We start from the raw sequence: 23,384 nt of genomic DNA, 5'->3' as shown, positions 1-23,384 counted from the left end.
AGGTCCAGCTGCTGCTGCTGCTGCTGCTTTCTGATCTAAAAACAGTCTGACCGTCAGCCGCCGCTCCCTTTCTTCTTCTCCTCCTCCTCTTCTGAGCCAGAGCTTCTGCCTTTCGTCTCGTCGGCTCATCTGCTAATGCAACGCAGCGTTGAGTCGGAGCGGGCCGGGCCTCCGTCAGAACCAGTCAGTCGGAGGCGTCGCTCTGTGATGGGAACCTCCTGAAAGTTTTAAAGCTCGTCTCTGGTCGACAGATCGGCCGGATGTGTCGGTGCAGACGCTCTGAGAATAAAGAGAAAAAAGAAAGAGAGAGGAACCCTGGGGAGGGGAGGAAGCAGAGCTGTGAGCAGGAAACAGACACAGGGAAGTGTTGAGGATCACAGGCAGGTGGGGAAAAAATAGGTGAGGCATAAAATAGATGAGAAGAGCAGCGGAGGAAAGACGGGAAAAGTGAGGATTGAGCAGGAAAAGGAGCTAACAGGAAGTTTGGACGGACGGAGGAGGAGTGAGAGGAATAAGAGGAACGTTTCATTCCTCCATTGAAAGAACATTTTCGACGGTTCCATGAACCGTCAGGATGAACGAATCACATTTTCTGAGCGTAATCGCAACACAAAGTTGAAGTGAAGGTTCTGGAAACCTCCTACATTTCCCAGTTTCCTCCCAGGAATTGGTGTCTCTGCAGCAAAACGCACACTTTGTGACGCGTGAGTCTTATGTGATGTCACAAAGGGCACTCGTACCCCCTTTCCCGGGGTCACACAGGTGTTGGCTCCGCCCTGTGAGACCTCTGAGATAATTAGCTATTCCCGACACTCTTCCCCTTCCTCTTCCTCTTCCTCTTCCATTGCAGTCTGGGAGGTGATAAGAAGGTCTGGAGATGAATGTGCAACTTTCCAGAAACTCAATCTTGAGTTCCGGGCACGCGAGATTAAGGGCCAATTCCAATTCCTCCCTTAACTCCTCAATCTCAACCCTCGCCCTTAACCCTCAATCTTTGGCCCTCAATCTTGGCCCTCAAAAACAAGTGTAAGGGCTTAGAAATGGGACACCCCTTAAGTGCAGTTACGTCTTCAGACTGTGGGGGGCGGCCTTACGCCAAAGCTACGTCCAGTCTGTCAAGAAGACGACAACGACGAAGAAGAAGGAGAAAAAGAAAGAAGTCCTCCGTCGCTACACAACGAGGTATACAAGTGACGTGAAGCCAGGACCGCCGGTCCGGTTGACAAACCTCGTAAAGTAAAAAAAAAAAAAGTTACGCAACAACGATGTCAATAATCCATAAAAAAGTCTTAAACTAAGACAATACAATGGTTTCGTAATATTTATATCTTTATTAACTAAGAAAATACTTCCATTTGTAGCTCGCTTTTACAACGCGACCTTTTTCGAAGATGTCTTGGCGAAAATACGCAATGCCTTCTGGGTAGCCCAGCCAAGGATGGTGCCGGGGAGTCTCAATATTGAGGGCGATACAGCCCTAAAACTCGTCCCTCAACTTGACGTTCTTAGAATCGGGACAGCACTTGCACTTCGCGGGAGCGCGCATTTTTGAGATTGAGGGTTGAGATTGAGGGTTAAGGGAGGAATTGGAATTCACCCTAATTCTCCCCAGTAGTTCCCACTGTATCCTCTTGGTGGTGCAGAAACAAACAAATAAACCCACTCTGAACTACTGGAGTGCGTAGTTCTTAGATCCTGAATCCCAGTTTCTAACTCCCAGTTCCTACTTCAGTGAAAAGCAACACGTTGCGGCCGCTGAAAAAAGAAATGACTGAAACATTTTTGAGGAAAAAAGAAAAATGCCTTTTCACGAACCGGATCGCATTAAAAATACATGCGTTGCACAGGGCCGATGTTCCCGGGCAGAATTCCAGGACGGGATGCTAATGCACTCTTCACCCACTCGCTCTGTGCGAGTGCTTTCCTGTGTCCTCTCCACGGGCCGCCGCCGCCGCTGCCGCCGCCACCGCGGCAGCTCTTTAATGAGCTCCACCTGCTGCGAGCCGCTCACTTCACATCACATTCAGCCTGAACGCAAGCAAAGCGCTGCCGTGTCGGGAGGCGGGCGAGGAACTCATGCAGGGAAAGGGAGGGGGGGACAAAACACAAGCAGTCGTTCCCACAATACAGGTGGGAGGAGTCTGAGCGCGGTCACATCGCTGAGTTTAGCAGCCAAGTGCAGGAACAAAATGTGCTGCTGCTGCTGCTGCTGCTGCTGCTGCTGCTGCTGCACCGCACAATTTATTTTAAAAAATTTTATTATTGATGGAGTCTGAGTGAATTTGGATGTGGAGGATGAGATATCGACATAGCGAAGATAATAATAAGTTAATAAATAATGAAAATCTACATCCAGCTTCATCCGAATTAAAGACTGAAATTGGAAGACTGAAACCACACAGACCAGTTTCCCCAGTTTCCCCAGTTTCCCCGACTTCTCTTCACCCACTGGAGACTAAATCCATTCCAACTTGTGGCTCAAATCTGAGACATGAAAGTGGAATATTGAAGAAATGATTCTTTTTTTTTTTTTTTAAAAGGTTAAGACTGAAAAAAACCTTCTTCTGTATTGATTGAATGTCTTTTTCAGTGTTGTAGTTACTCCCTTTGGCCACACGGGGCTCCTGCTCCAAACGGCCAACTATGACTAAAGCAAAGCAGCCGTTTTTTAGTGATCCATTGGCTTATGAGTGAGACCTGGCTTTTTAGGGCCTTCAGTTGGCAGGCCAGCAGGGGGCGCTGTGTCTGTGGCCTCACTGTTAACAGTCAATATATAATAACAAAAAAAAAGAAGCATGTTAGAGCCTCGTCTGGAGGTGGACAAAACCGCAGGGCGCCACCGAGTTGACGACTTCGTCTGGTCAGAGGCTGTTATAGATTTTTTATTGGCATCTCTCTCTGTATGATCTATAGTCTCTCTCTCTCTCTCTCTCTCTCTCTCTCTCCTGTCTGGTGGCAGTTTGGATCGATGTGGGCGGAGCCTGCAGCTGAGCTCTTTGTCCTGTTCTGACCTTTAACGTTGCGATTTTCAGAGCGGTCGTGACATTTTGAACGGCTGTTAAAACATAATATGTAACATTTTAGTTCTCATGTCAAATATGTATTTATACTGAGTCAAGCATGATATTATTATCATTATTATTAGTATTATTATTATTAGTATTATTATTATTACTTTATTCTTTATTATATTTGTAGCAGCTGTAATATATGATACATCCTTTTGATACAGCCAATTAAATAAAGAATTTATTTTAGCTTTGATGTAATAAATGTAATTTAAAAAAAAAAAGATGTTGTTGCTAAAAAAAAATTAAACAAAATCGGTTCTAGCTGGAAATATGGGATAAGAATGAGCAGAAAAACATTTAAAAAGTAAAAAAAAAAAAAAAAAAAAAAAGTCAATGAAAAAAACTTTTCATTTCAACAAAAGGCGAATCCATTTTCCTGTGTGTTTTTTTTCCTAATGATTTCATTCTTTTCCTCTCTGCAGATATTTTTCTGCCGGCGGAAGAGATGAATTTAAACGACTCCCGGTGGTTCCTTCCACTTCTGCTGGCGGTAGGAAAACACTTTTTTTTCTCCCCCCCCCACATAATTATCATGATTAATCTTAGAAACTCTGCGGGAATTGAAGCTTAGATCTTCTCTCTGGGCTCCATTATGCAGGCTGCACATTTTTTCTTTTTAAATAATTAATCTGTCGTCTGTGCTTTGCTCCACTGCTTTTCATTAATTTTTTTTTTTACATTTTGGCATTAATATCCACTCCCCCACGATGTGTAATTAGCAAGTCGCTGGTTAAAATTAGCGCCGCTCGGTGGTTTAAGAAAAAAACTTGTGGGTGTTCCATCTGCGAGACGTGGTCATGGTTGTGCTGCGTGGCTGCGTCACAAATGCAAAAATCATGAAAGAAATAAACATAAACAAAAACTTTCCGTCAAGTTTGGGTCAAAGTTGGAACAGATTTTTCTACAAAATTAAACTTTTTTTTTTTTTTTTTTTAATATATAATGGCGACATACTGGAAACCCTGACACATCCCTGCATAAATCTGAGATCAATGTTGAATAAGAGGGTTTCTGGAGTCGGATTGAATTCTGATCAGCTCCAGTGTCCCACTCAGCATGCCGTAGCTTCACTTGTTTCCTACTTCCTTCAAAGGGTCTCTGTCCCTCCCTCCTTGATACTTGCGGTGGCTTGGTGGTCGTATGTATGACGTCATTTACTTCAATGCTTGGAGTGACATCATATGTACGGCTGCTAAACTGCTACACGGCTCTTCAGTTGGAAACAGGGACTCCTCGTATCTTTAATGTACTTCTTCTTCTGTGCATCCTTTCCATCGTCTCGTTATGCTGGTGGTTTTTTTTTTTTTCAGCTGCAGAATGAAATTGATTTGATTTTTGTCTCTGTGGAAGCTGATGTTCTCCTCCTCCTCCTCCTCATCCTCCTGCTGGAGTCAAAGAGCTCACGCATCGATCAGGCTGCAGCAGTCTGCAGCTCTGGGACGCTTCATCAAAACAAAAATTAAGGAAATTGAATTACTGTCGCTACAAGTCGTGGCGGGGGGGAGGGGGGGTGACAGGAAGTCATCTGTTTAAAACTTCCTTTGACCTTTTGACCTTCAACTTTCTCTCCCTATTGTGGAGGTCTCGTCTCCACTGGACCTTCAGCTTTCCCACATTTGGATGATGGAAATCATCCCCCCCCCCTCACCTTCTCTGTGTCTGTGTGGGTGTTGTGTCAGCAGCACTGCGTGGTGGCGGCGACAGCGGCCGCCGCCGCTGACTCCGCCTCCGTGCCGCCGCTCGCCGCCGGATGGCGCGAGGAAGCGGAGAGGAAGCTGGCGAGCCGACACGAGTCCAAATGTCCCGAGGGGTCGGACACGGAGCGCCGGAGGAACTGGACCGGTGAGGGTCAAAGTTCACTGGTATTTTGTTGAAACCAGTGTTTCTTAACTGCTGGGTCGCAACCCAAAAGTGGCCTGCGGAGCCGTTTTGATTGGGGCACGGCGTCGTAGGCAGTTTGAAGCGCACTTCCCACGTTCCTGGGAAGTTGGTTGTAGGAGGCGTCCGCTTGAAAACTAACGGCAAGAACGCTGAGGAAAACAAAAATCTGAGGCAAAATGATCAAAAATGTCACGTGATTCGACTCAGGGAGTGGAACGTCACTGGTTCCTCTTGCTGACCGTGCACGGCAACTTCTTCCACTTTCATTTGCATCCTAAAAAAAAACTCCTGCAGGGACTGAAATCCTAATTAAATTTTTACTGCCATTTGTTTTGTATTTTCCATAAGTGCCGAATCAAGGATTAATTAGCTGCGAGGCTGCGTTTGATTTCCGATAAACTTCCAACCTTCTGTGAAACGATTGAAATCCACAATGCTTTTGTCGCCGAGTTTATGAACACAACACAAAGACCGAAGCGCAACTCAGACTGATTTTATTTTTTTCAATGTTCTTTTTTGTTGTACTTTTGAACTCATGGTGACGTCATCGTCGCCGTTACATCTCTCAGCACCGCAAACTGCGAGTGACCCCGGGGAAGAAAAAAAGAAAAAAAATACAAAGCCACTGACTCACTGCTGCTTCCTGCCTGCAGGGGTCTTCTGCGGACGGGTGTGGGACGGCCTGCTTTGCTGGGACGAGACACCGGCCGGGACGACGGTGACCCAGAGCTGCCCGGGCCGCCCCGAGCTGGAGGCAGCCACAGCTGGTGAGAGAGTTCAGCCCACCTGTGAGGAGGGAGAGAGAGAGAGAGAGAACACTGAGACAATGACACGGTCAGAGGTCAAAGGTCATAAGCCTAAATAATGTTTTTCTAATTATTCTAATTATTCTAATTAATTTCAGCAGCTTCAGTCCCACACGGGGAACCAAGTCCAGCGAGTTCATATTGTAAATTAACAGAATTCTCATAATAAAGTAACAATGAAAGTTGCATTTTTTTTTGAAGTGGTGGGAAGCTGCAGGTTTCCGGTTTTTCGAGTGGAATCAGGAGCTCCAGCAGCAGCCGGTTTATGATTTTACCAAGTTTCATTGCTTCGTCCGCTGAGCTCCACCTTGTGTGATTCAGTCCTCATCAGCAAGTTTCTCCTGCGTGAGCTCCTCATCATTTCCACATCCGTCTCCACGAGATAAAAACACCCCGGCTTTTTTAAAACTGCTGTGTGACTGCGTGATTTATGATCTCGACAAATCTTCCAAAAAAGACCTTCAGCCGACCAGCAAAGATGATGAATAATTGATCCAGGGAAACCTTGAGTTTTGTTTTAGTTTTTTTTCAAATTCACTCAACAGTATTTATAGGATGACTTTATGGCTGCAGCAAATGATTGATTGTCTTGCTCCTTTGCAACAAGTCATCCCGACTTTGGAAAATCCTTGACAATTTGTGATGAAGCTGACTTACTCACTCGCTCTCTCTGAAACAACAGGCGAAACAACATTAACATAAAAACTTGGGCGAATAAAAGTGCCGCTAATGTCGCCGCAGCCTTGAGTTTTTTTTTTTCCTCAAAGAAGCGGCGTAAACACTGTTTTTACGCCGCACATCGGCGGGAGCGATGGGTAAAAACAAAATCAGATTCCGCAGATTCGAGGTGAGGGAGGGCGGGAGCGAGGAGGGTTGAGGGAGAGGACAGAAGGAAGGATGGATGATGTGTTTACAGAGGAAAAGAGCAGCGCAGAGGGAAGGATTTACTGAGGGATGGAGAGATGGACGGGGCAAGGGAATGCAGATGGGAGGGGGATGGAGAGAGGGAAGGTGTTTTCCTACCGAAGGGCTGATAAAAGATCAGCAGGGGAAGGGGGAGGGAGGAGCGAGGGGGGGGGGGGGAGATTCCTGCAACTCTGCGGCTGATTTAAGGCTGCGGGAGTCCAGTGGGAGGCGGCTGACGAGCTGTCGGAGACGAGACCAGCGAGCCGGTCATGTGACGTCATGTGGCAGAATCTCTGCTGCGTCTGATTAGTAGAAGAAGAAGAAGAAGAAAAATATCTCCAAATCTGCAGCTTTCCTGATTGAATCACAGGGGCCTTTAAAATATATGTACATATATAACTTGAGTGGCTCGTTGGTCCAGAAAGTCCATATATCTATTGGACCAGCTGATCAAACCAGAACAGATGAAGCTGAAGAGGCTGGAGGAGACGCAGAAAGGTTCTGGACGGACGAGCAGAAATATATACAAATATATATATATATATATATATATATATATATATGTATATATATATATATATATGTATATATATATATATATATATATATATATATATATAAATACGTACATACATACATACATACATACAGAGTCATTTATTTGCAGTGATTTCTGACTTGGATGAACAATTGGCTCTGGTAATTGTTTGCTCATGTGTGATGCTATTATGCTAATGTGATAGCTGTAATTAGCTATCCATAATATGCTGATTAGAAAATTATTCTGAAAACTGATTCATGCAGTTGATTGATTTAACTGGACCGAATATTTATTTTCCTTTTTCCTTTTGTTCAACCTACTTGCAGAGAAAGTGACCAAATATTGCGACGATTCTGGGATGTGGGTCCACAGCGGCGGCTCCAGCTGTCGAGCCGCTCCGGTGCACAGACCCGAGGTGTGAAGTCTGGTCCAATCACAGCCAAGAATACTGACAGTCTCCGCCTCTTGCTGTGCACTTTAAAAAAGTGTTTTCTCTCTGTCCCTCTCTCTCCCTCTCTCTCCCTCTCTCTCTCTCCTGAGATGGAGGTGCTTCAGTTTCTGAGGGACGAAGAGGTGGAACCACCTACGACGGCGGTGGCGAGGGAACTTCCAGAAAGCGTCCTGGAGAAGGAAGAGAAGTGCCGGAAGAAGATGGCGAGCGATCCGCCATACAGCCAATCAGGTCGGAGTGGGGGCGATGAGAGGTTGGGGGGGTAAAGTCTCATTAATTAAGCCAATCAAACAGCCGTTTCACCTGCGTTTTTTCCGCCACTGCAGGTCTGCACTGTGGCCGCCACTGGGACGGCCAGCTGTGCTGGGACGACATTCCAGCGGGAAGGTCCGCCTCCCAGAAGTGTCCCAACGGCTCTGAGCCAGCAGGTGAAAAAAAAAGAAGATGCATTTCTTTAAATTTAGCTTTAGCTAGACAAATTGGCTGTTGGCGGTGTTGCTGTTTTGTGGGTGTCAATATTATTGCAAAAAATAAGAAAAAATGCAAATTAAGAATGCAAAGAGTGCACAAACTCTTGGAGCATCCTTTGTTTGGTGGTTTTATTATTGGTAATTTTTCAAATTGTGGCCGAGATGATCATAAATCCTGTAGCGATTCCATCTAAAATATGCAGCCCTTCACTTAACTGTGATGTCTTTTTCAAGTCAAGTTTCAGCAAAGTGACAAAAAAGAGAGAAAGGAAAATATCAGAAGGCCAAGCAATCAACCTTGAGGTACTCCGAAGACTAAAGACATGATAATGACAATGATAATGTGCATCTACAGTGTTTTAGATACAATTAGACGTAGGTCAACAATGTTTCTTGCACTAATCCTGCACTTGTTGTCACCACATGTGGCTATTAGAGCAACTTTTTCACCAGGAAGACAACCAGGAAGTGAACTTATATAATTTAAGTAGAACTGAGGCCGTACAATAATCAGACAATAAACAGTGCAGATTGCAATGAGCACACAGAAAACACTTCTGCGCTCGAACTCACCAGGTAGGGGTGAAGTGAGTGGTGGGGGGGTCCCAAGCAGGAAGTAGCTGACGTTGGTGGTGCTCTGCTCTGCTTCCAGGAAAGGCCACCAAGTGGTGCGGGGAGGACGGCCGGTGGCTGCAGCAGCCCGACATCAGTAGCAGCAGTCGTCCAGGGACTCTCTGCACCGCCACCGTTGGCAGTGAGGAGGACACCTCCAAGGTACCACCCACAGCCACCGCCACCGACCAATCAGCAGCCTCCGTCTGTCAAAGGAGTCTGCATCCATCAGCTGCTCGGAACCCGAGGGGACAGTACCGCTCGGGTTCCCGGCCTCAGGGTCCCACATCCAGGGGATCAAGTTGGAGCCGTAGCATAGTTCACATCTTTAAAAAATAAAATAAAATAAATAAATAAACAAATTTAAAAGGCAACAATAAATATTACCAGAGCGTCCGTCAGTCCCATCCGAGGCCTTTCTCCATCTGAGAAGAACCAAACTTTCCACACGCCATTTGTCATCATTTGTGTGTGTGTGTGTGTGTGTGTGTGTGTGTGTGTGCTTACCGCTTCTCAGCTCTCCCGAGACGGCAGTGTAGGGGGCGCCGATGAGGCCACGGCAAGCCCCCTGGTCAACCCCAAGGAGCAGGAGGTGGTGGACAAGAAGATCCTGGACAACCAGTACAAGTGTTTCGAGAGGATGAACAGGGAGCCGCAGTACAACAAGTCAGGTGGCGGCAGCGGCACTTTCCAAGAGGGAGGGGGAGTTTTTTGGTTTTGTTTTGTTTATGAGGGTTCACTGGTGTGCTTTCTTGTTATGCTGCAGGTCTTTACTGCAGCCGCAACTGGGACGGCTGGTTGTGCTGGGACGACACGCCGGCAGGAACCTCCACCTCCCAGAACTGCCCCAATTATTTTGCGGATTTTGACCCCACGGGTGAGTCCACCGGCCCAAAAACAGCCGTGTGTCAATTACTTGACACACAAGTTTGTCCAACCCATTTGCTGTTGTCGTCGCCTTCAGAAAAGGCCACCAAGTACTGCGGCGAGGACGGCCAGTGGTTCCGCCACCCGGAAACCAACCGGACCTGGTCCAACTACACCCTGTGCATTGAGAACACCTCGTTCAAGCTGCAGGTCGGCTCACCACAGAGACACGGCAACAGCAACTAGATATGCACCGATACCCAACCGTTACCAGTATTGGGTATCGGTACCAATACCTGGGTTGAGTACTCGTAAAATACGTGCTGATACCACAACACCGATACCAGTTGTATATGTGTGTATATATCAATGTTGTTTAATTGATGTTTTGTACTGGAGTGAAACTTGTGGCAGTGACCCCATGTTCTAGCCCAGGGGTGGGCAAACCTTTTGTCTGGTGGGGCCACAATGAGTTCTAAAATTTGACAGAGGGGGGTGGAGCAGGAGCAGATGGATGGAGTGTTTTGGTGACCCGCCTCATAGGAGGAAAAAATATATCATGGGATGTGTAGAAAATATGTGGTTTAATGTCGATTGAAAATGAACAAAAGCAAAGTTACAACGAAATATGTGTCATTGAAGTCCCACGGTATTGAGCTCTTTATTGAAATGACTCTTAATACACTGGCAAATTGAAAAAATATTTATTTAGTATTTTATTACTTACTTACTATTAATATTGTTTCTTCAAGTTGGGCGGGCCAGATCGTAGTTTGCCCATGCCTGCTATAGAAAAACATGCTGAGGAATGTTGTTCAAATAACAGAACATCAAAAGCAAATCTATAATGTCAAATGGCCTCATCAAGTGCTCAGTATCGGTATCGATGAGTGCCAAAATGCGTATCGGTGCATCCCAACCAGCAACTGTGTTTTCTTCCCAAAGTGCGACTTGGACGCCAACGTCCACACGAGAGGTGCAAGTTTTTGATCGGAGTCAGAAAAAACAATAACGAAAAAACAAAAGCCATGATTTATTGTTGTACGCAATTCAAATGAGCGCCGAATTCCTGTTCGGAGATCTCGTCTTTCGTTTCAATGGGATTTTTTTTATTTTATTATGTGTGTGTGTGTGTGTGTGTGTGTGTGTGTTTGTTGGAGCAAAAAGACGTCAAACGGTTCCAAGACGTCCGTCTATTTGGGAGCCGAGCAGCTGAGTCTTGCAGTCAGTCCAGGCGTTAAAACTGCTGCTACTACTACCAATAAAAACATCCAACAATAAGATTAAAAGATCAAAAGCAACGTCGCCGTTGCTTCGGTCAAGCTAGCTAGCATGCTCATGGGCTAGGCCTTGGAGTTTAATGCAGAAAAAGTCTAACAAAGTGTTAGTTGTGTTAGTTTTATAGGACTATTACTCAACAGTGTGACACTAATGGGTTTTCTTTTGGGGGAAAAACACTCACAGTTTAAGTGTCTGGTGCCAAATCTTTCACAAACACAACTGTTGAAATGTATCAACAGCTGCAAGACACTTTCCCCTTTTTTTTTCTTGGGTGGGGGGTGGGTCGTATTTTAACAAATAAGAAACAGATTTGAAAATTTTTCTGGGAATATGTTTTTTTTTTTTTATTAAGAAGTTGTTTTTTTTCTTGTATTATTTGCCAAGTTCTTCTCCTTCTCTTTTTGTATGACTTGAAGTCCCACTTGATGTGGGTGTGTGTGTGTGTCTCCTGTGTGCAGTCAGCCTACATCCTCTTCTACATGGCCATCGTGGGTCACGCGCTGTCCATCCCCTCGCTGCTCATCTCTCTGGCCATCTTCTTCTACTTCAGGTAACAAACTCCCCAACGCCACAATCAAGCTACGGTCAAACTACGCCGGCTGGGGCGGCCAGCTTCACCTGCAGCTCGTTTTGAGCCGTTGGGGCTCATTTGACTCTCGGCTGCCGTGACATTAAGGGGGAGGTCGGGCGGGGGGGGGGGGGGGGGGGGGGTCGCAGTTAATTAAGATACGGCTGATTAAATTCAATTAGTCGGGAACGCCGTGTCTTTAACTGCTGGGACGGCGGGGGAGGGAGGAGCCGAGGCAGAACCTGCTTTTATCTGCAGCTTAGAGGCCAATTTAGTCTTGATGTGCATGAGCAGAGCTGGATTAGCGCCACCTGGAGGTCTGGAGCCCTCGGGTGAGACAGCGTCTCCCTTCAGAGGAGGTTCAGAGACTCTTCACCTCTTCCCGCGGTGAAAAACTGCTTCCCCTCTCTTGACCCACCCACCTATAGGAGGTGAGGGAGGCCTGGGGGGGGGCGTCGCCCGTCCCTCGGGGTGTGAGGCAGGAATAAATCGTCCCATTATCACGGCAGAAAATCTCTGCTTTGTCCAACATTTGATGAAAAGCGAAAAACGTCTCCTCGGGTCTGACAGGGTCATGCCGGCGCTGTGATGTGATTGGATCCAGGTGTGACGCCGTCTCGCTGCAGCGCCACCTAGTTTTACGTCCATCCTGGATAAGATAAAATCAAGAATTTTAAAAGTGATGTTCTAGAAAGGCAGAAGGTCCACGCATCTCGCAGACTCAAAACTCTGGAGAAAACTTTTTTTTATTCTTTTTTTGAGACGGCCCCATCCTGCCTCAGCTCCTCCGATAAAAGAGATCCAACGCCCCGTTTTCCTTTCTTTTTTTTTAATAATACAAAAAGAATTAATAAGAAAAATGCTCTGAGCTTCAGTGAGTCATCGGAAAAGTGAAAGCAGCTCTCGGGTGGACGTCGTTTAAAAGGACGTTCATCACTTCCGATGAAGTGGTTTGGATTTGAAGCTGCGCCTCGGAAAAACCTCCAGAGACTCTCAGACCTTATTAGAGAGTCTGGATCAGATGTTCCGGATCAAACCAGATCAAACCAGACTGATTCTCTCAGCAGGAACTCGATCCGACGCATTTTCACGTTTGATTGAGTTTAAATAAATTTGGCGGCGATGGAGGAGCAGCAGCGTCTGTTGTGTTTTATTAACGCGGTGTTAACAGGAGAAACACAAACTTTAATTCCATCGACTCCCACAGAAGATCATGTGACCTGGAAGAGTCCAATTATTCCAAACCCATTCTTTAAAATCTGTCCGCAGTGAATCTCACGTTTTCAGCCCAGAGCTGATTGGTTGCTTTTTGTGTGTGAAACACCAGGTTTTGTGTGGTAGAATAGAATAGAATAGAATAACAATAGAATGCCTTCATTTTACCCTCATTGAGGAAAATTTTGAATATTTACAGAAGCATATACAGTGCGAAGAGAAGAAAAATAGTTTATGAGTAAAAAAAGAGTAAGAAAAGAAAAACAATTTATTTGTTATTGACACAACATGGTGTTGTGTTGTGTGGTTGTTTGGTGTTGTGTTACATTGTGCGGTGTTGTGTACTAATGTGTTGTATTTTGTGGTGTTGTGTTGGGTTATATTGCGTGGTGGTGTGTGGTGTTGTGTTGTGTTGATTGTGTGGTGTGGTGTTGTGTGATTGTGTGGTGTTGTGTTGTGTGATTGTGTGGTGTTGTGTGGTGTGATTGTGTGGTGTGATTGTGTGGTGTGGTGTTGTGTTGAATGTGTTGTGTTGATTGTGTGGTGTGGTGTTGTGTGATTGTGTGGTGTTGTGTGGTGTGGTGTTGTGTGATTGTGTGGTGTTGTGTTGTGTGATTGTGTGGTGTTGTGTTGTGTGATTGTGTGGTGTGGTGTGGTGTGATTGTGTGGTGTTGTGTTGTGTGATTGTGTGGTGTTGTGTTGTGTGATTGTGTGGTGTGGTGTGGTGTGATTGTGTGGTGTTGTGTTGTGTGATTGTGTGGTGTGGTGTGGTGTGATTGTGTGGTGTTGTGTTGTGTGATTGTGTGGTGTTGTGTGGTGTGATTGTGTGGTGTGGTGTTGTGTGATTGTGTGGTGTGGTGTGGTGTGATTGTGTGGTGTGGTGTTGTGTGATTGTGTGGTGTGGTGTGGTGTGATTGTGTGGTGTTGTGTTGTGTGATTGTGTGGTGTTGTGTGGTGTGATTGTGTGGTGTGGTGTTGTGTGATTGTGTGGTGTTGTGTGGTGTGATTGTGTGGTGTGATTGTGTGGTGTGGTGTTGTGTGATTGTGTGGTGTTGTGTGGTGTGATTGTGTGGTGTGGTGTTGTGTTGTGTGATTGTGTGGTGTGGTGTGGTGTGATTGTGTGGTGTTGTGTGCAGGAGCCTGAGCTGCCAGCGGATCACCCTGCACAAGAACCTCTTCTGCTCCTACGTGCTCAACTCAGCCATCACCATCATCTACCTGGTGGGCGTGGTCAACAACCCGCAGGTGGTGGCCAGGAACCGGGTGAGTCCGATGAACCGCCACCACCGCTCGTCACCCTGTAGGTGGCGCCGCTGGGGTTCACTGACATCCCTCGGCGTCGTCTGGCTAACCAAATACCGTAGCACGGGCTAGCCAGAGGGGCGGGGCTAACGTTAGCTGGATAGCACATCTGATTGGTTGACTTGTTCCCGACGTACTTCCCGTACGGTGAGCCACAGGTGCCGGCAGTTAAAACAAATGCACCGCCAGCGTCTCTTTGGTTCGAGCTCTCGAGTGTCAGTGACTCCGCCCACTGGGAGGCTCCTCCCCCTTGTTTTCCGTGGATCTTTACTGTCAGTTTTAACCCTTCTCGCCGAGGTCGACGCCGTGTTGGGCTCCTTCTCCAAACAAGCCTGACAGCCGCAGCTCCTCATCCTCATCCTCCTCTTCCTCCACCTCCTCCCCCTCTTCATCCTCCTTCTCCTTCTCTTCCTCCTCCTCCTCTTCCACCTCTACCTCCTTCTCCTCTTCATCCTCCTTCTTCTCCTCCTGTACCTCCTCTTCCTCCTCTTTCACCTTCTCCCTCCTCCTCGCCCTCCTCGCCCTCTCCCTCCTCCTCCTCCTCCTCCTCCTCCTCCTCCTCCTCCTCCTCCGCCGCTCCAGGTGAAACCTAAGGAGGAATTCTCAGAACCCCACTGCTCCTCGCTGCTCTCTTGGGAATTATAAATCTGTCACTTGGGAATGTTTCACTCTCAGGTCCAAGACGTTAATTCAAGCAGCGTTTCTTCCTGCCCGAAGGTTGAAGAGAAGAACACTGATGGTCACCCTCCCGCTGCCGTCCCCTCGGAGGAACTTCCAGCTAACGGCAGCAGGAAAGCTTTCCAGCAAAGTTTTCCTGGAATGGGATCCGCATCCTGCTGGGCTGCTGACAGATCTAATTATTTAGTGAAACCGCGCTCGCCGGCGCCACCACAGTCGGGATGGACGGCGCTGCGTCTGTGATTTAGGGGGACGGCGGAGGCTCCGCCTCCCGCTGCGGTGAGTCCAGTCCGGAACGCCGGCAGTGAATCAGCTCTCCTCCCAGCGGAGCGTCACCCTGAGCTGTAAATCCATCCTGACACTGATGAACGAGCGGCGGCGGCGGCGAAGCCGCTCGCAGCTTCGTCTGGAAAAGTCACGACTGGAAGGAAAAAACAGACAAAATAAAGCGATGGCACTCCAAGTGCGCAGAGTGAAATCAATCCGAGCGAAGCGCTGCCCTTGTTGACGCCGTCATTCCTTCCCCATCCTAGAAGGGGGAAAAAAAGCTCCATGAAGGACCTGGAAGTGGTTCCTTCATGTTCACTGAATTTATAAATACGGTGAAGATAAAAAATCCAGTGGAGGAGAAAATAATGAAAACACTTGGAGGCCGTTTAAAAACTCCCCCCAGCAGCAGTTTGCAGCTAAAACTCTTCAGGAAATGAACTCCAGAAGCTGATGTGTGTGTGTGTGTGTGTGTGTGTGTGTGTGCGTGTGTGTGTGTGTGTGTGTGTGCAGGCCAGCTGCAAGGTGCTCCACTTCTTCCACATGTACATGCTGGGCTGCAACTACTTCTGGATGCTGTGTGAAGGAATCTACCTGCACACGCTGATCGTGGTGGCCGTGTTTGTGGAGGAGCAGCACCTGCACTGGTACTACCTGCTGGGCTGGGGTGAGTTCACACTTCCCTCACTCTCTCTCACCTTCCTCCCTCCTTCTCTCCTTCCTTCCAATCTGCCCTCCTTTCATCCTTCCCACCCCCTTCATTCCCTTCTCTTCCCTTCCTCCCCTCCTCCCTTCCTTCCTTCCTTCCTTCCTTCCTTCCTTCCCTCCCTAAGGTCAAACACACCAGACATTGACACACCTTCTGCGGATCTAAAATTTTGGCTCAGGTGAGTCTTCTTCACCTTCTTCTTCTTCTTCTTCCCTGTCCATCTCCAAGGTTTCCCCCTGGTGCCGGCTGCCATCCACGCCGTGGCGAGGAAGAAGTACTTTGACGACAAGTGAGTGCTTGTGTGTGTGTGTGTGTGTGTGTGTGTGTGTGTGTGTGTGTGTGTGTGTGTGTGTTCCGGGCGGAGTCGATTCACTGTGTTCTTTGTCCTCCTCCTGTGCAGCTGCTGGATGAGTGTGGAGACCCACCTGCTCTATGCCATCCATGGGCCCATCGTGGCGGCGCTGCTGGTGAGTCGGAACATCCCAAACGGCTCAGCGACTCAGCGACTCAGCGACTCTTAATGCTGCAGGGCTTGAAATTGGTCTCGGGCTCAAGACCACTTTTTAAACGGTCTCGGCCTTGTCTCGATCTCAGACCTGGGGGGGGACTCGGGATTTTTGATCAAGACGGTTGGAGACTCAGCCGCAACACTGCAGTGACAGAAAAGACTCTGCGAGGAGGTTTCACCACCTCCTCGCAGAGTCATGCAGAACTTTGAAGTCTTTCACAAAGGCCGTGAGCGAGATGAGTGCATTTTGTTCAGGCTCGGCATGCCATCATTCTCAGTTAAATATTCCGAGATCATTCATATTTTCATTTTATGAAGCAGAATTGTTTTTTGAAAATGGTTCAACGTTGGTGGGGAAGCAGCAAAATGTTAAATTATAAAAACAAATACACCCTGCTGAAAAGAAAAATCAGAGTTGCTGGTCCATTGATATAGAAGCACATTTGAATTGAGAAAAAAAAAAAAAATACTGGTCATTTGTTATGTTTTGCTGGGATTTTTCTTTTTACTACCCGAAAAATTCAAGTAAAAGTTGTTTTATTTTGGCAGTTTAACTTCAAAGATGAAAGCAACAAATTTTATTGAGCCATTCCACGCACATTGACATCTCAAGCAGTTCCTTATTGTAACTTTGCTGATTAAGATTTTCAGCTTATTAAAACCACAAACCCACAAACTCATTCTCTGAGTTTTTTTTTTTTAAGCTGCAAGACCCGATCAGCAAAATCCCAAGAAACAAAAACTTGAAATATATTGATTTGCATATTATTCCTTTATATAATATGTCAAATTCACCTTTTAAGTTGAATTGCAGAAATACAACAACCTTTTCAGGATATTCTGATTTACTGGGTCGTACCTGTATGTAGTCTTGGTCTCGTCTCGGGCTCAAGCCCCAAAAGTCTCGATCTGGTCTCGATCTCCGTTCTCTCTGGTCTTGATGGTGTCCTGGTCTGGGTTTGACGCGGTCTTTCGACTCCAAATCACTGTTGTTGCCGTTGCTGTTGTCGTGTGGTGTGCGACAGGTGAACCTCTTCTTTCTGCTGAACATCATCCGGGTGCTGGTGACCAAGCTGCGCGACACCCACCGGGCCGAGTCCAACATGTACATGAAGGCGGTGAGGGCCACGCTCATCCTGGTGCCGCTGCTGGGGATCCAGTTTGTCATCTTCCCCTGGAGGCCCGAGAACCGGCTGGCCGGCGAGGTCTACGAGTACATCATGCACATCCTCATGCACTACCAGGTGGGCCGAGACAGCTCTTTGGGTCTTTTTTTCCCCTTCCAAGACCTCACAGGGCCCCTAGATAAACTACCACTGAGGTCTCTAGCGACTAGCCACTAGCGTTAGCCGCGGTTGGTTCGTTGGTCGGAGCCCCAGAGACGAACGAGTGTTCTCAACACGTCTTTCCCCCCTTAAACTGAAGTGACTGCTGCAGAGTTAATAATAACTGAGGCACTGAGTCACTCCACTGACTCAATTAACCCGTAATTAGACTCTTAATTCGCAGGCGGGACGGCGGGCGGCCGGGAAATGTGAGAGCTTTTTTTGTCTTTTCCTCCATTAGATTTCTGAACGCTCAATTCCACAGAACAACTGTTGATGATGTTTTTTTTGTGTGTTTTTTTTTGTTGTTGTTTTTTAAGGGGTTACTGGTGGCAACAATCTTCTGCTTCTTCAACGGAGAGGTAAGAACTAACTGTGTGCTCGAACACGTTAGCATCCTGCTACAATCAGAGCAGATCAATCTGCAGGATTTATGCACAATATGATTGTTTGAATGTCTGTGCACAAAAACAAAAAAAGGATCCAGGAAGTTTAAGGAGTTTAATCAGTTGCGCCACTTTGTCTGCGCTTGCTAGTTCACGCTAAGATGTCTAAGCTAAAATCTCGTGGCCAAATCCAGCAAACAAACACACTGTAAAACTAAATCTTCAACTCTTCTTCTTCTTCTTTTTCTTCTTCTTCATCTTCACTTTTCTTTTTTGGAGTTTTCTTTTTGTTAAGCCTGTCATGCGTCACGTCAGGAGAGTATTTGGCCTTTTTGGTAAAGGTCGGCGAGCACATGTTAGCGTGGGAGTGTTTCAGCTTCTCAGGTCAAAAATTCAAACTGACATTAAAAAGCAAAAAAAAAAACAGAAAAAACGCCGGAATCCAGAACCTCCATCCTGTCAGTGAACTTTCCAAAAGGAGAAAAGTTCATCCTTCGCTTGTTCCGCCTGCGTGAACGAGGCTCCGAGCAGCAACTTCCTCATGTTTTTTTCTTTCAGAACGCAGCGATTCCAACGTCAGTCACACACACGCACACTCCAGAACGTGTCCTCGCTCGCTCGCTAGCTGAACGGGTCACGGAACATTGCGTTGATTGAGTTGTCTATTGTGCGACGGGGCAGCGGGAGGGAGGAGGGGGACGCTCGGCTCCGGTGAGTTGTGACTGCCAGTGTTTTTTTTTGGTCTTTTTCTGCAAGCTCAGCTGGAGGCGGACTTTCAAGTTGTCCCCTTCCAAAAAAATGATGAAAAAAAGAAATTAAAATAAAATAACACAAAACAAAAAAAAATCTGGCGGTGCAGCCAGAACATCTGTCCACATCTGAGGTTCACGTTTGTTATGGAGAACGCTCGGCTTCAGCCGATCGATGAGTGACGAAGGCTTTCAAGTCCTTAGGTCCCGACAGGGCCGTAAAAAAAAAAGAAAACAAGTAAAAGGAAATGAAAAGAGCCGGCGGTTTGATTTTTATTGTGATTGTGATTGTTGTCAGTCTGAGGTTGAGCTTCAACCTGTTTGTGGATGTGAAAATGAAAGTCCCAGTGATTGTCGCAGCAACTGCTGAGATTTGCTCGACCACTGAGCCGCTTAAAAGTTCAGTTCAAAGTGAAGATGTGCGTTTCTGAAAGTGTTTCAACTGCCTCCGCGAGGTTTTTTCCAGCTGCTTGAGGATTCCCCGTCCTCAGAGTGGCAGCAGCATAATGAGCCAATTCAGCGGCTTAATCAGGACACGGTGCAGCAGCAGCCAATCAGCAACGGGACTGCCAAGCAGCGACCTCATTACCGAGTCGCACAAACAGCGGCGGCACTGTGATTGCGCAGGTCACAGCAAGCAGCGAGCCGCCGCCATCACCTTCGCTGTCGCTCGTAATTCGGACAATTCAAAGGTTGCGTGTTTTCGCGATTAGCAGCGTTCAGAGGCGGCAGGTCGGGAAGAAACTCCTGATTGGACGTGAGAAGAAAAGCAACAACAAGCAAAAAAAACACGATATTTTTTGTTTTGTCCTAAGGGGGCCCTAGAAACGCAAAAAAAAGAGGCTAGTAGCTAACCTCAGCTACCACGCTAACACACGCACTACGCAAAATGATTCTGATGGGATGTTTTCAAGACGGCTCATTGGCTGTAAGAACCTGAAAGTGAGATTTATTTTTTATTCTTTTTGTCTCTCTTCACTCTTGAGTTGATAAAACGCTTCAGACAATTTCAGCCTCTCGGTGAGAAAAAGAGACAAAACCATGTTCTTTCCGTTTTATCGGAACCACGCCAGTCGGTCGTTTCTGCCAGTGACATCACAGAACTGGTGTCCTGCTGCTGGACTCGGATCGTTTGGAGGCTCAGCGGGAGCTGCTGGACGTTCTGTCCTGACTGGTGGGAGCAGGAATGTGGGAGGGAGGGAGCAGGTGGGAGGGGAGAGCAGAGTTTGGAACCTCAGGTCCAGAGGGATAAAGGCTTTGAGGGTTTTTCCCAAACTGCTGACAGAGCGAAAGGGGGAAAAAAACATGTTGTCACCGTTCATTACTGCATCTGTTGTCGTCCTCAGCCTGCAGGGTGAAGTATTGCATGAACCCCAGAGAAGATTCTGGCTCTGCTACAGTAACCGTCTTCCACTCGGTCGCCTGGCGCGTCCGTCTTGCCAAACTCCTGCAGAGGACAGTTGAGAAACTCTTGGGATTCACTGTCCTATCAGGTTCCTTTCAGTTGCGACAAAAGAAAACAGGAAGGGACGGTAGCAGAGCTGCAGAGATCCGCAGGAAGTGAGCAGCAGCCCTGCTAATGCTAACGGGATTCAGGTGGATCCAAACAACAACAACAACAAAAAAAAAAAGTCAATAAAAACCGTGAAAATACCATCGGTAACGTGTGTTAAAAGCCTGGAGCTAAACTAGCATCAACAAATGTGATTGGCTTCCACGTGTCCCTGCCCACTTTCAACAGAGAATCTTGCTACATCGGCCGGATACTGGTTTTGATTCCTCGGACGAGACGAGTTAACGTAAACCTGAGTTACCAACTCTGCAAAGATTAAGATTAAGATTCAACACAACAACGCAATTGGGAAAAATTTGACTGTCTTTTTTCTGATTGGCCCACTTGAATGTGCCTCTCCCTGCCCCCTTTCCCACACTCTCACTGCGTCGGGCCGATATTGGGATCAATCCAGACATTTAGAAAACTTTTTAATGGTCAAAAAGAATGAAGAAAATAAGAATTACGCTAAAACACAAAAACAAAATTTGACTCTCTTGCCAGAATCCCAGCAGAGACGATTGTTGACGTTGACACTTTATGGAAAATGATTTCTTTCACGACTTAAAAAACAACTCCTTCAAGCCTCTTACACCAGCTTGACAAACGTGTGTGTGTGTGTGTGTGTGTGTGTGTGTGTGTGTCCAGGTGCAGGTGGCCCTGAAGAGGCAGTGGATGCAGTACAAGGCCCAGTGGGGCCAGCGGAGGAAGGAGCACTGCTCCATGCGCTCCACCTCCTACACGGCAACGTCCATCACCGAGGTCCCCGCCTTCCTCTACCACCACGACGGCCCCAGCGAACACTTGAACGGCCGCCACGCTGACGACTCGGAGCTGGTGGCACTCAAGTCGGGTGAGGCGTACGCGTGAGAGTGAGGTCAGTCCAAGGAGGAGGAGGAGGAAGAGGAGGAAGAGGGCGGAGCCAACAAATCCTGGAGGTTGGAAACCTCCGAAGATCAGCAGGAGAGCAGTTTTTACAGACGTTTGCCGTCACACCTGATTTTTTTTTTTTTTGTTGTCTTTTCTTTCTTGGAATTTGTTTTTCTGATAAACTTCGATGTCAAGAACCTCCGGCGTGAGGAGAGAGCTGCTTTTTTGTGTTTGTTTTGGTTTTTTTTGGGACCGATGACTTCTTAAAGCTGCTAAAACCGCCACCGATGGGACAATGGATGAAGCGAACTGAGCCGGAGTCGACCGGCGAGTCCTACTTTTTTTTTCTTTAAATCTCGAGAGAGAGAGAGGGAAAGGCGGTGAAGCGGGAGAAGGGTTGTGACCTTTCCTACTCTCACCAAAAAAAAACCAAAGCGAGACAGTTTGATGATGGCCATTACGCTAAAGGACGCAAAAAAAAGAAAAAAAGAAAAAAGAAAACAGAAAAAAACGAGACTGTGATCACATGTGCCACGATACAGTGGGAGGACCCTCCGTTGCTTCAAACTCTGGAAATTGTGTACATAATGTATTTTCACTCGTGTGTTTCATCTAAAGAAAAAAAAAAACAGACACGAAACAAAAAGAAATTGTTCAAATCTTTAAAAGAAGATATTTAGATTTTCTAATGGATATTTTCCTCCTGAAGCTGGATGCTCACTAGATGTTCCGTCAGTGTGTGTGTGTGTATGTGTGTTTTTTTTCCCTGTGACTGCTTCCATGTTTTTTGCAGTTGCCGTATTTTGTGCCAAAATTCTGAAAATTTTATTTAAAAAAGAAAAAAAAGAAGAAAAGAAAACAGAACAAAAGACAGGGCTGAGAAACAGAGAGACAAAAAAAAAAGAGACAAAACAGGAGCGGAGCAGTTTTGTGGCCGTGCAGCTACTGGTTGACTGTGTGAGTCACCGGGGGAGGGAAAAAAAAAAGTTTAATTTAAATTTTTTTGAATCCATCCAGTTTTGTCACGATGCCTTTGAACCTTCAGAAAATCCTGAGCTCGGCACAGATTTGTAACATGTTTTTGTACGACACAAAAAAAAGAATGCTTCTGGGAGATCTTACAACAACATTTCTGTCTGCACAGGCATGAGTCAAGTGACAGCGGCCCTGTAACGTCGTGAATCGGCCAATCAGAACCCAGAAGAATGGAAGAAAAAAAAAACACACAACATTTTTTTAAAAAATCCCACATTGTGAAAAAAAAAAAAAGTTACAGCCGCCCTCGACCTCGTCTCCTGCTGCTGCACTTTCCCACAAAAAAAATGCTAGGACACCTTTTGACACCCTTTGTGATGTCACAAAGGGCTGGATAACGCTCCCAGAGAGGTGAGTGACCACCCCCCCCCTCCCACCCTTTGACGCCTCGGTCCTCTTTTTCTGATTCAGATATTTAAAAAAAAAAACACTTTAATTCCCCCTTGAAGAAAATAAAAAAACAACAACATTGTCAACGACATTGTGAGCCAATTGCAATATGGCTCTCTTTTTCCCCACTTAGTGGACGGAACCAAGAGACAATCATGTCCCAGGGAGAGAGAGAGGGAGAGGGAGAGGGAGAGAGAGGGAGAGAGAGAGGGAGAGAGAGAGAGAGAGGGAGAGAGACGGAGGTCTAGTTTTTAGAGCATGACATTTATTAGAGTTCTATTTTTTTCTACTGTGATTCTACTTGCGGCCGGGCTGATGTGTCTAAGCAACGGATGCTCCATCAGCCCCACCTACCCACCCACTGGCCCCGCCCCCACCTGGCCAACTGGCCCCGCCCAAGCACCCGGGTCACGCCGTGTACATACCAGCCGACACTGTGTCCGATGGACTCTTTGCACTGTGAAACCCCTCCTGACGGCTACATTTGTATCTCCTGCCATGTCGTGTTCCTCCCACTCGGAGCAACGGCGCCACCACGTGATAAAAAACAAACAAACAAAAACAAACATCTGTTGCATTCGTTCTGTTTCCTGATGGTAGACCTTTGTGGGGGGGGGGGGGGGTTTCTGCTCCTCCTTCCCTGTGCGTCTCCTCCAGTCGACAAACAGACACAAAGAGAGGCACAAACATAAAACGAAAAAGTGCGACGTTTCCTCACATTTCCTTCCTCCTTCTTTTTGAGTCTGAGTAACGACAAGACAAAGGGGTGGCGAGAATTGTGGGTAATATACATTTAATACATGCAATATTTCAGGGTTGAGAGATTTTTCATAAGAAGAGGTTGAAGGAAGAGAGAGAGAAGAAAGACCAGCGTCTGACAAGGACTCTCTACTTCCTCTTCCTCTACTTCCTCTTCCTCTTCTTCTTCTTCTCTTCATTTCAAG

The 23,384-nt window shown here is 46.8% G+C and overlaps 1 protein-coding gene across 1 annotated transcript; it reads left to right on the top strand.

Moving 5' to 3' along the window:
• The first annotated feature begins 5,613 nt into the window (after nucleotides 1-5,613).
• calcr (calcitonin receptor) lies at nucleotides 5,614-22,546 on the top strand. The gene is made up of 16 exons (XM_076044301.1): nucleotides 5,614-5,719; nucleotides 7,532-7,620; nucleotides 7,746-7,887; nucleotides 7,983-8,084; nucleotides 8,779-8,900; nucleotides 9,256-9,409; nucleotides 9,505-9,615; nucleotides 9,703-9,815; nucleotides 11,345-11,436; nucleotides 13,806-13,932; nucleotides 15,430-15,583; nucleotides 15,854-15,914; nucleotides 16,026-16,092; nucleotides 17,159-17,377; nucleotides 17,779-17,820; nucleotides 20,794-22,546. Exons 2-16 carry the CDS (start codon nucleotides 7,564-7,566, stop codon nucleotides 21,013-21,015), a joined length of 1,785 nt encoding a protein of 594 aa, XP_075900416.1. The 5' UTR covers nucleotides 5,614-5,719; nucleotides 7,532-7,563; the 3' UTR covers nucleotides 21,016-22,546.
• The last annotated feature ends 838 nt before the right edge of the window (nucleotides 22,547-23,384 follow it).

Source organism: Nelusetta ayraudi, unplaced genomic scaffold (genome assembly GCF_046127955.1).
Source record: "Nelusetta ayraudi isolate G7.1 ecotype Tasmania unplaced genomic scaffold, CSIRO-AGI_Nayr_v1 ptg000079l, whole genome shotgun sequence".
NCBI classification, from domain to species: Eukaryota; Metazoa; Chordata; class Actinopteri; order Tetraodontiformes; family Monacanthidae; genus Nelusetta; species Nelusetta ayraudi.
The sequence above is the reverse complement of the archived record's forward strand: the minus strand, read 5'-3'. Positions and strand labels throughout refer to the sequence as shown.

What these genes read in the sequence shown, in the direction of transcription:
- calcr (XM_076044301.1), top strand. Translation starts at nt 7,564, where the DNA reads ATGTGGGTCCACAGCGGCGGCTCCAGCTGTCGAGCCGCTCCGGTGCAC. An exon ending in TGCGGATTTTGACCCCACGG is followed by an intron (nt 9,616 to 9,702) that starts GTGAGTCCACCG and finishes CGTCGCCTTCAG; the next exon opens with AAAAGGCCACCAAGTACTGC. An exon ending in GCCATCTTCTTCTACTTCAG is followed by an intron (nt 11,437 to 13,805) that starts GTAACAAACTCC and finishes TGTTGTGTGCAG; the next exon opens with GAGCCTGAGCTGCCAGCGGA.